The sequence below is a fragment of the Lepisma saccharinum genome, chromosome 7 (genome assembly GCF_977018435.1).
Source record: "Lepisma saccharinum chromosome 7, izLepSacc3.1, whole genome shotgun sequence".
Classification (NCBI taxonomy): Eukaryota; Metazoa; Arthropoda; class Insecta; order Zygentoma; family Lepismatidae; genus Lepisma; species Lepisma saccharinum.
The window spans coordinates 97050574-97065373 of NC_139235.1; the positions used below are offsets into that span (position 1 = coordinate 97050574).

The window sequence follows — 14800 nt, forward strand, 5'->3', positions numbered from 1 at the left end:
TGCATCGATTGATGCACTAAAGTGTGTTATGTAGTTTCTTCAAAGAATCAGATTCACATTTGATGCATTTGGGTGCATTTTTGTATGTCGTTAAAGAAACACCAAATTGCATCAGTTGACTCAAATGACGATTTATTTCAGTCGGGATGCACTTCAATGGATCAGCTGATGCACCTTGATGCACCTTCATGCACCTTCCTGCATCTTTTTGGATGATGCACTTAAACGTTTGGTCTGAGCTACAGACTTTCTGTAGCTCAGACGAAACGTTTAAGTGCATCATCAAAAAAGATGCATGCTGGTGCATCAAAACACATCAAGGTGCATCAAAACGTATCAACTGATGCATTGAAGTGCATCTCGACTGTAAAAATTCCTCACTTGAATCAAATGATGGACTTCGGCGTTTCTTTCACGACATACAAAATTTCACCCAAATGCATCAATTGTGAATCTGATTCTTTGAAGAAGCTACAAAACACACTTTAGTGCATTGATCGATGCATTATGGTGCATCAATCTATATGATGCATTTAGTTCTCTGTGTGTATGAATAGGATTCTCGCCGAAGGACGATTATCTGCGCAGCAATTAGTGTTGTGGTCTTCACAGTAAATAGAAGTTGTTTCATTGCTGAGGCATGTGAGTGATGTACGCATCTTTGTCTGTCGTGACTTGCAAGTCGATCATTGAAGGAAGTGTCCTTATGATCGAGTGCTTCTGCAGTGTGGACATCCTTTCCCCATTTCACCAGAAGTTTTTTCTTGGTTTTGTGGCAGAACCTCTGGTTGTGTTATACTGATCGCAGATACAACTGGCGGATGACCTATATAGCTCCATCTGTCCACCAATCGTCTTCGCAGACGTGTGGCTCGATGCGCGTCAACAACCTCAGTTTCCAAGTAACAGCTGCAGGGGTAACATCGCTCTCTCGTTGCAGCGTTGCCAAGCGTACGTCTATTTTTGTCAGTTATTGTTACCTTGTTTGTACAGTGTTTCGGTGTTTTGTGTACTAATTTTCCGAGCTTGGTGTACTATTTGTGCAACTTATATCCAGTAACGGCGCTCATCGACTCTCTCTCACCATTTTACAGGACGTTTGGCAACATGCTGTGAACCCGACGCTCATTTGTTTCATCCCGCCAGCAGCATTCGGTGCCGTGTGACACGAAATGACCGATGTCAGTCGAAGAGAATTCAACTGATCGCTGATTCGTTGTTTCCCAGCCGCCAGTTGGAAGAGCCATCAGTAAGATAAACCTGCACAATATCTGATACTTTTTTAAAACATCATAATTAACCTACGAAAATGAACAGAAATGCGTAATTTTTGGCAATATGAACTATTGGTGCCTTACCTTTTGCCTTGTGATGTGTTTATCTCCCTTATTGTTCGATTCTTTGTTGTACAGTACAAAATTAAAAACAATGCAAATTTGAGGAATCGAAAAAAGCCGTCCTTATATCGGATAGTGGGTATGCCTAATATCGGATAGGAATTTAACATTATATAATATATATAAATTAACTCGCGTACTTTCGACGTGGCCTTTGGCCACGTGTACGCTCGCTCGGCCACGTTGTGGGAGCAATCATGTTATAGATGGGGTTCTTCATAGATCTTAATGACTTTGAAAATGTCTGCATGTTGTATTGGATGACAGGGAACATATGTATAAGTTTGAAAAGTTTAGAAAGTAACTTTATGTGTTGATTGATTGATTGATTTAGTTTATTTTACTTCGCGTTTTGTGCCTCTTGGCTAATTTGCGAAGATGGGGATGAGTGATGAAATTATGAAATTGATGAATGGACATTCACAAACAACCAAGCCCGACCGGGATTCGAACCCGGGACCCTTGGCGTCGCAGCGCGATGTGCTAACCACTCGGCCACAGGGTCGGGCATAACTTTATGTGTGTATGGGCTCTAATAAGGTACAAATATTCAAAGCATTATTGTCTATTTTTTTAATAATGAACTGAGTAAGTAATAACCGTTTCAAGATAATTAGTTGGATGTTTTGCATTTACGAATTAAATTGCGACACTGAATTGAAAATGTTATATTTACTTCTTTTGTCATTTTCACATTTTTGAACGTAATTGGATGATAACTGTTTTCCGTCATTCCCCTCTTTTGCCTACCTTGCCTCTGTAATAAATTCTGATGTTCATGTTTCGAAATTCGAAGAGTCTAGCATAATTCCCTTACAGTAGTTTTCGGGGTGAAAATAAACATTCTTTAAGTTCCCTAGCAACGTCCGTTTCCATGGACAACAATAGGCACGGCAAGCTCTAAGGAATTGCATGTCATTATACCCCCTAAACATTTTAGTTAAAACAAGCACGATGTAGATATTTACGCATTGAGTATAACAATATATACGTAATTGTATCTGGGCTGAAACTCCTTATTATGTAGATGTCACCCTTGTTTGAGGCACCTTTTCAAAGCCAGGAGTTGCTTCATCTGTGCGCTATTGATCTGTGAGAAATATAACTTATCTCGACAATTAAGAATTGAAGGAAACAATGTGTGCTGCAAAAAATGTCCGTGGCAACGGTTGCTAAGGACGTGAGAAAAGGGAATTTTCACCCTTAAGGAAAGGCCGATTGAGCGATTTTTGAATTTTCTTGGCCTTTTGGGACGATTTCATGTGGGTTCGTAATCGGGCATTTTTCGCCTCCGGGGCTTCCTTCATGGAGAACATTTATGTCAGTGAGTCAGTGGTGGGATTGGGGCTTTATATATATTGGATGGACATTATATTTGAAATGAAATTACATCTCATGATAAAAGCAACCTGTTATTTATTTTGCTGGAGGTTTGCAAATGTTAAAAAATAACAAGGATCACAAAAGTTTGATTAGTACAAAAGAGCATTGAATGACTTGTTATGCTTTACAGAAATCACATACATATGTCTTCCAGTTGTCACTATCAGCACATAATTCATGTGCCCACTGAAGGCAATGGGTGCAACGAATCCATTCCTCACACCTGCTGTCATACATATATCCGATATTTGACAAGCCTCCCTGTCCGATATTAGGCCGAACGCGACCTCTTGGAAATATAACCTTCATATCAAACAAAGACATTTACTCGAATAGGACCAGCATATAAACATACTCTATTATTCCATCTTTCTATGAAATATAAGTAAGCTATGGTTTCTCCTTACCTTCAATGTGAAAACCTTTGATGATGAAATTCTTCCAAAAACTCAGAAACTGAAAATTTCTGTTTTCGTCGTTCGTGGAGGCGCAGGGTGCTCAACAGCGTTCCCACTCAGAATGGAGCAATGGCGGCAATCGACGGAGATAGTTATGTGAACTGCTGCAGATGGCAGCACTCACGATCCGAGAAACGAGGGTATCCGATATTGAGCGGGTATCCGATATTATGCAGGTTTACCTTATAGCTAAGTCCACTTTATGCTTGTGGTGGGTAAATCACATCTTGGCTACTGGGATCCCGACCAATGTGGAATCTGCTTCCAGCGGGATTCAACCCCGGATCCATTGATACCCTTGCGGTTTTGTTCATCCTCATCGCCATGGCCAACTTGGAGAGAGAAAACAAGATCTAAAAATATCCAAAAGTAAGAATGCAAATGATCGTTTGAGTGTATTTCCAATAGTCATCCACACTGACAGGTTTTGCTCAAATGCAATACCAGGTATCTACAGTGTTACTGCTGTGGAAATTTATTATCAAAAGTTGGTCTGGTGAAAACATTGGATATCAACCCCCTCCCAGAATAATTCGTTGCTGATCATTGTTAATATCCAGAAATTATAAAGTAGGCAGATATTTCAAAATATGAGCAGAATTTGTAACACCAGGAGCGTCTTGCAACACTTTGACGGATACAGATAAAATCCAATATCAGATTAACCACCCGGGGTATCTAGTTGCTGTACAAGCAGAAGAAACAATGAAGCCAGTGGCGGATCTCGTAACCATACATTCTCAACAGGCATGCATTTAGAAATATGTTTCGGGGGGTTCTGAAGCAAGTGTCTCAATAATAATAATAATAATTATTATTATTATTATAATGTTTAATTGAAATAATTGCATTAAATCAAATTAATACTAATTACAACATACAAATTAATATCGTATTATTATTAGATGAATAGGTAAAGAGACGGTATAAGAATAAAGATATAACAGCGCATATACATTATGTAGCTTACCTGTAGTTAAGATCGGAATAATTTGTATATAAAAACAAGTGCCCTGGCAATGAAATTAATGCCAAATACATGAAGAATTGAATATTTATTGAATAACAAAAACAATGTTAGATACAGTCCGAGAAAAGTAAAGTTTCTGATTAATATTTTATGCACATAATTATGAGTAGTAGTGTGTATAAATCTTTGTAATGTCATTCAAAGCTGTATGATCCCAATATAATCCTTGACTTTCCATATTTTCATAGGAAATTAATAACCATCGATTATACAACAAATGCTAAACGAGTATATTTTCATTATTTAATTTTAATACTTGGTAATCCTTTCGTGGGGGTCCTGACCCCCTGAACCCCCCTAAATACGTGCTTCATTCGCAATTATCTCGCAAACTGTTTTTTGCATCTACTATCGTGTACTTTTCACCGTTTCAGTTTGCGCTCACATCTGGTACACCTTGTGTGTGGGGAGGGGGTGTATTGCTATTAAAAAATATCAAAAAATAAAATGAAAATCATAAATAAGGATGAAAACACGAAATATAGTAAATTGAATCCTAGTGGAAATTAGCATCTATATCCATGTTAAAAACCAAAGTTCGACCTGGCAACACTGTGTGTTTACAACATGAATGTGGATACGGGAAAGAAGCTATGGTAAGTAATGTAAGAAAGTTTATATTATTTCACAGAACAGGAACTTCTAATTGAAAAATGCACAGTGCCAAATCGAAGCTCGAATTAAGTACTACGAGTGAACATATATTTTTTTTACGCCGAAATGGTAAAACACAAGGGTCGATTGTGCAGTATAGCCCACAAATACACCATTGTAAGTTTATTCGCACAGTGTGTGTGTGTGAATAGAATAGAATTTATTTCCAGTATGAGCCTTTACAGCTATACATACCATACAAGTGAAAAATTTCCGTGTACTTTCCCTACACCCTTCCTCCTTTTAGTCTGCTTCCACCTTCACACTGCTTGCGAGTTCACAAACACTATTTCATTTGAAATCTTTCCCTATACTTGCACTGTTACCTGAGTGATTCCTAAATTTTCTCAAATTTATTTATTAATTTATTTATTTAGTAACCCTCCCCCCTTTCACACATGTTCGCTATCCCCACTGAGCTTCTTTGCTCTCTTTGCCCAGGCGTCATGTAGGAAAGTTCCCAGATTCCTTATTTGCGCCTCCCCCCCTCTCGGTCTCTCCCTCCTAATAACGGTTGTCATTATATTCTCAATGTTATCTTCATTTATTTCCCTGATATATTTTTGTCTTGCCTCCCCTGTTTCTTTGCACTGGAGGAGAATGTGACATTTCGTCTCGTCTTCACCGCATAACGGGCATTCTACGCTCCCGTCCTCCCGTTTAAGTTTAACTTGTGCCCATCCCCCCAGTCTGAACCAGGCCAATCCTGACCTTTCTTTTGCCCCACACAAATCTACGTAGTTCCTCCTTCCCCATTCTCGATCCGTATCCACTATTTTCGCCGATGTTAACGATATTTTTGCGTCGCATTCTGCCAAAATTTTCTGTTTGGTAATATCTTCCAGTCTGGCACGTATGGCCCCTAGCATCTGCGTATCAATTCTCCCCTCTATTCCCTCTTCCCGCACCCATCCTAGCCCTATACTGTATAATTCCGTCTTTATTTTTGCTACCCATTGCCTCCCATTACCCCCCCCCTTTATCTGTGATTGTACACAGAGTTTCTTCAAATTTCCCCCCTCCATGGTGATCAGTTTTGCCCACGCAGTATTTAATGCTCCTCATTTTGGCATGCACTTCCTCTCTTAATTTTCCCATTTCCCTAAGTGCCCCACATGTTGCCGTACACCTCCCTACTCCTAGCCCTTGTTTTAGGAATCTAGACTGTACGATGTTTACGGTTTCCCCTCCCTCCCAGACCCATAGTTCGATGCCATAGAACAGTGTTGCCTTAACTGTGGCCTCGTAGAGCCCCTCCAGAATTTTGATTGGAATATTTGGTACTTTGTATTTTATTTTTCTTGTTTTTTCTAACGCAAAAATTGCTTTACATTTATTCCTTTGTACGTGCCTTGCCCACCTACCTGTCATTGTCATCACCATGCCTGAATAATCGTACTGTTTCACCTCTCTCCGTATTTCCATTGTTCATCCTTACCAAATACGTACCGTGTGTGTATAATATATATATATATATATATAATATGTGTGCGTGTTTACATCATATACATTCTTAACGATACTTGTAGATAAAAATATATTTACTTTATCTCATTGCCCATACACAGTTCACATGAGAGAGTTACGTATGTGTACCAGGAGCGTATATTCTATTCTAGGTAGACTATCTGCGAAGCCTGAAGTCTAGAAAATAAAATTCAGGAGAAAAATCGATCAGAAATTGTAAATATTATTTATTATTCATATCAGTGAGATGATGCTGATTCTGGAGTTGGCAGCCTGATTTCTTATGAGTTGGTAACCTGATTACCTATGAGTTGGCAACCTGATTTCTTATAGGTTAACAACCTGATTTCCTATGAGTTGGCACCCTGATTTCTTATGAGTTGGCAACCTAATTTCTTTTGAGTTGGCAACCTGAGAGTTGGTAAATTTATTTTTATTCATAGCCTAGGACCACGTGACATAGTTAGACAGCCCATATCTTGGCCTCAGTGTACGCCACTGATGTGTACCGTATTGTAATGCAAATGATACATTGCAAGATAGCAGAAATGTGACAGACTTCGTGTTCTGTGCCATTACGCTATGCTTACATGATTCTACTGAAAGCAATTTTTTTTTACATAATTTGCAACACTGACAAGTTTTGCCAATGAGACGTGCGACGCATACAACAATTCATCAACTTGTTCACCTTGGAAGCTATGCGGGGCTCCAGGCAACAATTGCAAATGAGTGGCAATTGTTACTGTACTAGAGAGGAAGGGGGTATGTATTTACATGCGTTTCTTTTTATTATGTGCTACAACATTGCTCGCATGACCTTATATAGTGAGCGAAGGATAAAAACTGAAGCAGTGTCCGCCACTCAAGATTCCATTGGTCGCTATCTTCATTCAGTGAGTGACATTCAGAACGAGGAAAAGCAGCTTGTTCCCTGAATTAATAGACTGGGTCCATATCCCTCGTTCCCTCCGCTTCTCGGGTTTGTGATAAACAGACAAGTTTCGCGAATGGCTTGTCGTTGCTGGTACGTACATTATTATCGAAACTGCAGCTTTCTGACAATTGTGGTTATGGACTTATTTTTATTGTTGCAATAAAATGGGAATGAATAGAAACTTGAATAGTAAATCGGCATTGGTGAATTGTAGTGGAATTTGCACTCGACGCATGGCCAAGAAAACGGGTGGTGCCACACATAGGAAAAGCAAAACGAGAACGGGACAAAACTCGCTGGTTCCCGCGCACTGTGTGGCAACGTCAACCGGGCTGCGTTGCCTACTTCGAAGTCACACCGAGGCACTTTTGTGTCATCCCTGACCTTTCGAGCAAATACTGTCAGTTTGTATTACGAAGGCCAACTCTACAATGAGATCTTTCATTCTCTTGAACCTCCGAACACACGGGCTTGTGCTCCGGCGTGGCAACAACGCGAACTTCTGCCACCCGCCTAATTTCGTGGCCGTGCGTTTAGTCGAAATATCTTCGTGCCCTTCTGAACATTCGGCTCGTGAAACTGACACGCTACCTAGCCAATATATTCCCCTAATGAGGCGCGCATGGAAATCTACGAAACTTTGAAACACTTTTCCTCGGAGATGGCTGGCTAGTGCGAGGTATACCGCTCGGAATTCCAACTGGCGGCTGGGAAACAACGAATCAGCGATCAGTTGAATTCTCTTCGACTGAAATCGGGCATTTTCGTGTCACAAGGTACTGAACGGGGCGGGAAGAAACAAATTAGCGTCGGATACACAGCATGTTGCCAAACGTACTCGAATATGAGGGGGAGAGAGTTGATCAGCGCCGGTACTGGATAAAAGTTGTAAAAAAGTACACAAAGCACGGAAAATGAGTTTACGAAACACCCAAATACTGTACAAACAAGCCAATGAAAACTGACAAAAACAGACGTACGCTTCGCAACGTTGCAACGGGAGAGCGATGTTACACCTACAGCTTTTCCTTCGCAACTGAGGTTGTTGACACTCATGACCCTCTCACCCCCAAGAAACACAACAGATGCTTCTCCATGAAAATGTTCCCGTTCCTACGAAATTTCCCTTCTGGGAAGATCCCCAAATCGAATTCTATTTGAGGACCAGGTTAAACACTGTCAGTCATGTCCCGGCCAAACTTCAATAAATGAAGTGTGACAATCTCTTTTGAATCGAACTATCACCAGCTAAACTACAAATGACAGATCTAATATTTCTCCAGTAGTTCCTTTTCAACAGAAGAATTGTTATCCCCAGTTTATATGGCATATTTCGCGTCAAGTGCAAAATTCGGTGTTATTCTAATTAAATAATTGAATTCGCGTTATTTTGCGATTCGGAAACACCGAAAACTTGCCTCCTTAGCCTACCCAAATACATTTTAAACACTATATTTTGCTTTCTTCAACTTCTCGGTGTTATCGTTAAAACGAAAACTTCACGTTCCTATATACAGAGCATTTCCTGACATTCGCTACGAGACTCGGCGGCAAGCGACCCGGCGTCAGCGCTTGTCTTTCAAGGTGAACGGTGTCCGCGACAGTCGCACGCTATAGTCTGTTTTTTTCGCTCTCCCTGCCTTCGCACTCTTTCCCTTTTGTTGACGTTGCAGACTGACGCCAGTATAATCCTCCCTCGGAAGTTGTGTTGTGTCGTGTCCGTGTGTTGAAGATTGTGGCTTATTATTGCACCACAAAAGTTTACATTATAACAAAGGCTTTATCTTATCGAGTGTTACTTCGGAAAGAGAAATTGTGGAGAAGTACGACGACGTTTTGCAACGAAATTTCCTGGTGTTCCCGTTCCACATAGGACCACTATATTAAACCTCGTAAAAAAGTTTAGAGTAACAGGGTCAGTTCTGAATAAAAGTGGAAAGGAAAAAGAGGAAATCTAAAAATAAAGTATACAAAGACAATCCGCACACCATCCGTGAGTTAAAAAAGATAGTATTGTACGAGATATCGGAAGAATTACAGTAGACGAACTTGCACGTGTAAATGCCAATTTCCTTCGGAGATGCGAGGAATGTGTTGCAGCAGAGGGACATTATTTTCAACACCTTCTGTAGTCAAGGTTAGTACACAATATGAAAACTTTAATTTTAAGAACCGACTCTAGCGACTGTCGCGGACCCGTTCAGCGGGAAAGACAAGCGCTGATGCCGGGCCGCTTGCCGCCGAGTTTCGTAGCGAATGTCAGGGAATGCTCTGTATAAGTATTAAAGTACATAGAGATAAAAATGAAAAGTACTAATATGAAACATATGTATATATTAAAATTGAAGTTAATGTGTCCTAACGTGGAATATAAAATGTATTATAGTATATAGAAAAATAGATATGTATGATATAGTTTATATAATATTTGTGGGGCTATTTCTATAGGTTCTTATGTATTTTAGATTGACTTAGTTGTGTATAAATTTGATATATCTAATAGAATCTTTAGATTCCTATGTTATGAATTCTATTGTGAAGAAGGTTTCCTTTAACCTGGTTTAATATACAGTAGAACCTCGTTAATCCGAACTAATGGAGGGGAGTAAGTTGACCGATTTAACGAAAGTCCGTATTAAGTGTAATAACCTAAAAGAACAGTAGAAAGTTCATTAAAACTCCGTTTATAGCAAGAAAACACGTTTATTATGGTGTATCTACAGGGCATAGGCCTAAATACGCTATACAGTACAGTACAAAGTCTGCGGAATCAGAATTTCATCAGTGGTTGACTGCCTTTTCTTTGGGAAGTTCTCTTCTTGACTTCTAGACACATTTAAAACCTTGCATTCTGCTTTTTTCTTGGCCTTTCCGGATTAAGCTAAGTCCGGCTTATTGGATCCGGATTAACGAGGTTTTACTGTACCTGCTATTGGATGGATATTTGGAAACTGACTATTGTAGAGAGATAGGAGTTGGAATGCACTTCATGTTATTCTTCTTATTCATCTTCACATCTCCTCCCTCTTCTTCTTTCTTCTTACGAAGATTGATGAGCGAGGTGTGTGTGTGCCTTATATCATCCTCTGTTCCTCTTCTTTCCTTCTCTTTTCCTTATGTCCTTCCTCTTTCTTGCACTATATCTCCTCTCCAAGAGAGTGCGCATGTGTTGATTGACTGATTTAATTTCTTCCAGGTTTAATCTGCTCCGAAGGCGAGTTGTGGCGCGACCAGAGGAAATTCACCATCAACTGCTTGAGAAAGTTTGGAATGGTGAAATTTGGGCCGAAAAGAGATGTGATGGAAGGAAGGATCATACTTGGTGTTCGAGATGCCCTTTCGGTAAGTGCGAATCAACAGCCACACCTTGTCAGTGATACATGGATTGATTGATTTAATTAATATTTTGGGTACGTCACTTGCACCCGTCACATAATCCGGAGTTCAGCTCCTTGCCTTATCTAAAATACAGCGTGATGCAAAAAGAATGGTGCAATTTTACACAGTTATTATGACGTTACTATTTATGGTAGAAAATCAGACAAAGCATCAATATAAAGAAGAACTCTGGAAGTTTTACTCACATTATAAAGATTCAACATGGGAACCACGTGTAATGTGGAGAAGGTGAAAACGATAATCAAGTACCTGCTATTCACGAAACAGAAATCGTTGTCAACGGTTTCGAAGGCACTAACAATTCGCAGTTGTAACTTTGGCAAATCTTTTGGAAGGGTGAAACGTATGCATTACTACCGAAAAGCATTCGGAAATGTATTTGCACCATTGTGATTCAATCAGCTCCAACACACAATACGCCCTCTACTGGTCATTAGCCATTTTGCGACACTGACGATCCTGGTGGAGCATCGGCTAAGCAGAACAAGCCCGCTAAGTGGGAATAAAACTTCCAGAGATTTTCTTCATGTTGATGCCTTGTTTGATTTTCTATCATAAATAGTAGCGTCATAATAACTGTGTAAAGTTGCACCATTCATTTTGAATTACTCTGTATAACTACAGTTGAACCTGAGTTACACGTATGTCAAGATGAAGAGAAAAATAGTACGTATAACTGAGAATTACTTACAAATCAGATTTAGATACCATGTCATATCATTATTAAAAACTGTAATTGTATCTACTTTGAAGAACAAGATACAGTATAATAATGGTTATTTCTGTCATAAAGTGGTACATAATGAATCTAAAAGTTTGATTCTTATATACATTACATTTAGGGTTGACAGATTTCTAAAATAAAGAAAACGGGACACATAGACATGGATATAGTTAAATGTATTTTTATAAAATTTTTAAACATCACAAAATTAATTGCAGTTTAAAGCATTGTTAATGCCGAATTTTTAACATTTTGACAAAATATATTAATATATGAGTGAACACTTTGCGTACTTTAAGAGGATCTTTGTTTAGAATAATCACTACTATAAGAACACTTACTTCTTGGCATGACGAAATAAAAGAAAACCTTTTACAACACCTAAGTCCTGAATATTATCCACTCCACTCTGATTCCATTGGCCAAGAAAAGAAACAAGTGATAGATGTATTGGAACCAGAACTGCCTTTGCCAGTCGTGAGTCGCTTCTTATTCGACATATCGACAATCGACAATGAGCAGTTCTACGCCAATGTTAATATGAGGATTGAGTGGTAAATGGTAATTGGTATCCAATTAGGTTAGTTATAAATTGTTATACATTTCTTGTTGTATAAAATGATTTTCAAATTTGAATTAGTTTCTTGTTTAGCTAAATGCGGGACAAATGGGCGTCCCGAGAACATTTTCCGGGACACCGGGACATTTCTTTAAGAAAGGGGATAATCCCGTATATACCCTAATTACATTTGTCACTTTATTAGCGAACACTTTGATACTGAAATACTACAGTAGACATTATACTTTCATAGTTTTACTACCCAATTTTAAAAAAATCACCTAAAATAGCATTTCTTTTACTAATGACTGTGCAAAGTGCGGTATAAGCGATGCCTAAAACTGCAGCTATATCAGTTTTATTTTTATGTGGATTAGCGTCCACTTCCTGTATACATTTTACTTTCTGGTCAAGCGTGTAACTTTTCCTCTTTCTGTTGTCCATGGCCAACAAGTAGCAACTGTCACTTCTCTGACATATAGCTTGGTTACATTCAAATCAAATGTTTTATGAAAGGTAGTATGTATAACACCGAATTACGTATATAGGAATTACATACAAGTAAGGTTTAATTTACACGTTTTTAAATTATATTTTACCGGTACCTACAGTAATTTACGTATAAAACAGGATTACGTATAAATGAGTTACGTATAAAGCAGTCTCAACTATAATAACACAACTGTAATGTCGGAGACTAAAATATTCTGACTTCAGTTAAAAGCTGAGGCTGTAAAGGAGCACTCAGCACACACAAGGACAAATCACAGGACAACACACAAACAGTCCTACGAAGAATTTACTGTCCAGTCGCCAGAGCCTCGTTCGTCTGCAAAATGCAGTCCAGGGTGGACTGCGTGGAAGTGAGGTTGACCATTGGGTGTACTACGTGGAAATGTTAAAGTTGTATAAACAATAACTTTTTATTTCTAGGATATATCTGGGAGTCTAAATATTGGTCCATAAATACGACGCCGGCTTAGATTATATTGCCTCAGAAGATCGGTAGTTCTGTGTGAAATATACCCAACTATATCAACATCTGAGGGGAAATGTTCGGCACGCTTTCTCCCAATAAGCAAATCGAAAACATCAACAAAAGACGCACGAAGAGCGGAGTCAACGGCCGAAAAACAGGCTCAAGTATTCCGACTGGATGCACACGCCGGGGGCAATGACCCCCAAGATTGACAAGTTTTGTAAACATGTCTTTAACGATTTCAGCAACAACTAATAGTAATGTCATCTATAATAGATAATTCAAAATTGTCGATTATTTCAGGTAAGTTTCCATGTCGAGCTTGGATTTCTGCTGAGAAATGAATGCTTTTTCTTGTCAAGCATCGAAGTATTTCAGCTCCAAGCTCGAAAACTGATAGATGGCAATAAATACTTAATTCCTAAATAACTTAAATTCGATTGTACATCCATAATTGCCACAATCTGCAATGTGTAAGTTTTTACCTCTTCCCGCCAAAATATTCGACGTAGTATCGTGCACGTGACTCAAACAGCCAATCAGCTTCAATTTCCTGTTTCACAGGTGCTACCTGCTTGGTTCGTCAGTTACAGCATTTTCTTGTGAAGTGACTCTCAGGCGCGAAAATGATAATCAATAATCGATTATAGGTGTGTTTCACCTCCGTCACAAACTGTTGCGTTGTGGCTTCAAGCAAACACGATTGAGATTCTGGCAGGAATTCAAGCGGGAGGGCTGGCAGTAGATACTAACACAGACATTCGTGATTTAAAAGAAACGTGTAGTTGGTGCAGATGTAACGAACGCTACGTGGTGGATATTTCCTTGCAATTGTCCGCAAACATGGCGGCTGTGCGCATCCTGACGTCACATGAAACCCACCTGTAGCGAAAAAGTTAATCTTGAGCATTGATATTACTTTGGGTTAATTCACGGCCATCTTGAATAGAGGCCGGAGCCTTCAATTTGTCAACCCTGTAAACCGTGACATCAGCTGCCGATGTTTCTCGGTAGAAACATTACGGAATGAACGTCCAAATGTACAAAAAAGTAATAATTTTATGTACCCTATTCATCCCGTAATAACATAATACGCTCAAATTGTATTCGCTAGTGTATTGAACGTTATTTTTCCTAAGTAAAGCAATATGTTATCATGTTGTTAAAAATATACATTACATGTTTTGAGCAGCATATCAGCATTTCACGGAGCATTTCGTATGTTTCACATGTGGTGAATCATCGAATATAATAAATATACCATATTGATGTCATTAATATTCTTAATTATCATGTGCAAAATAAATTAGCGACGTCGAAGAGCTATAACCATGACATAGAGGCTTAAAACATGTTTACGCAAAAAGCAAATTCCACGCTGACGCTGAGAAAAGTTGTGTGCATGAGGCATCACACGCTAAGCTTTTACTTGTATTAAGTACAAGGGTTAAACTACAACACTCAAACAAGAATTCGGGAAACAATACAAACTGAAACAAACCTCTAAGAGCATAAAATTGCCTAACCTAACAAAAACTGTAGAACACAAAATCACTAATTCCTTCACTGTAACATATCTCCGCAAGATAAAATCGACGGAAATGTAACACCTTCTAATTTCTAAACCATGCAAAATTATCCACTTTCTTGCAGCGACTAGATAGTCACCAGCAGTCGGCATTATTTTAGCCTTGTACATACATAGGCTATATGCAAACAAAACAAATATTTGTACATATGCACATCGTAATTACAATGTACTCTCTGTTGAATAAAATCTTGGCAATTATGTCATAGACTGCTAAAATGAAGA

General features: G+C 38.9%; 1 protein-coding gene across 1 annotated transcript in view; it reads left to right on the forward strand.

Moving 5' to 3' along the window:
- phtm (cytochrome P450 enzyme phantom) overlaps positions 1-14800 on the forward strand; it is a 104595-nt gene that overhangs the window by 65150 nt on the left and 24645 nt on the right. The window contains exon 2 of the mRNA XM_083125698.1: positions 10523-10668. Coding sequence (XP_082981824.1) covers positions 10523-10668 — 146 coding nt within the window. The remainder of the gene's footprint in view (positions 1-10522; positions 10669-14800) is intronic.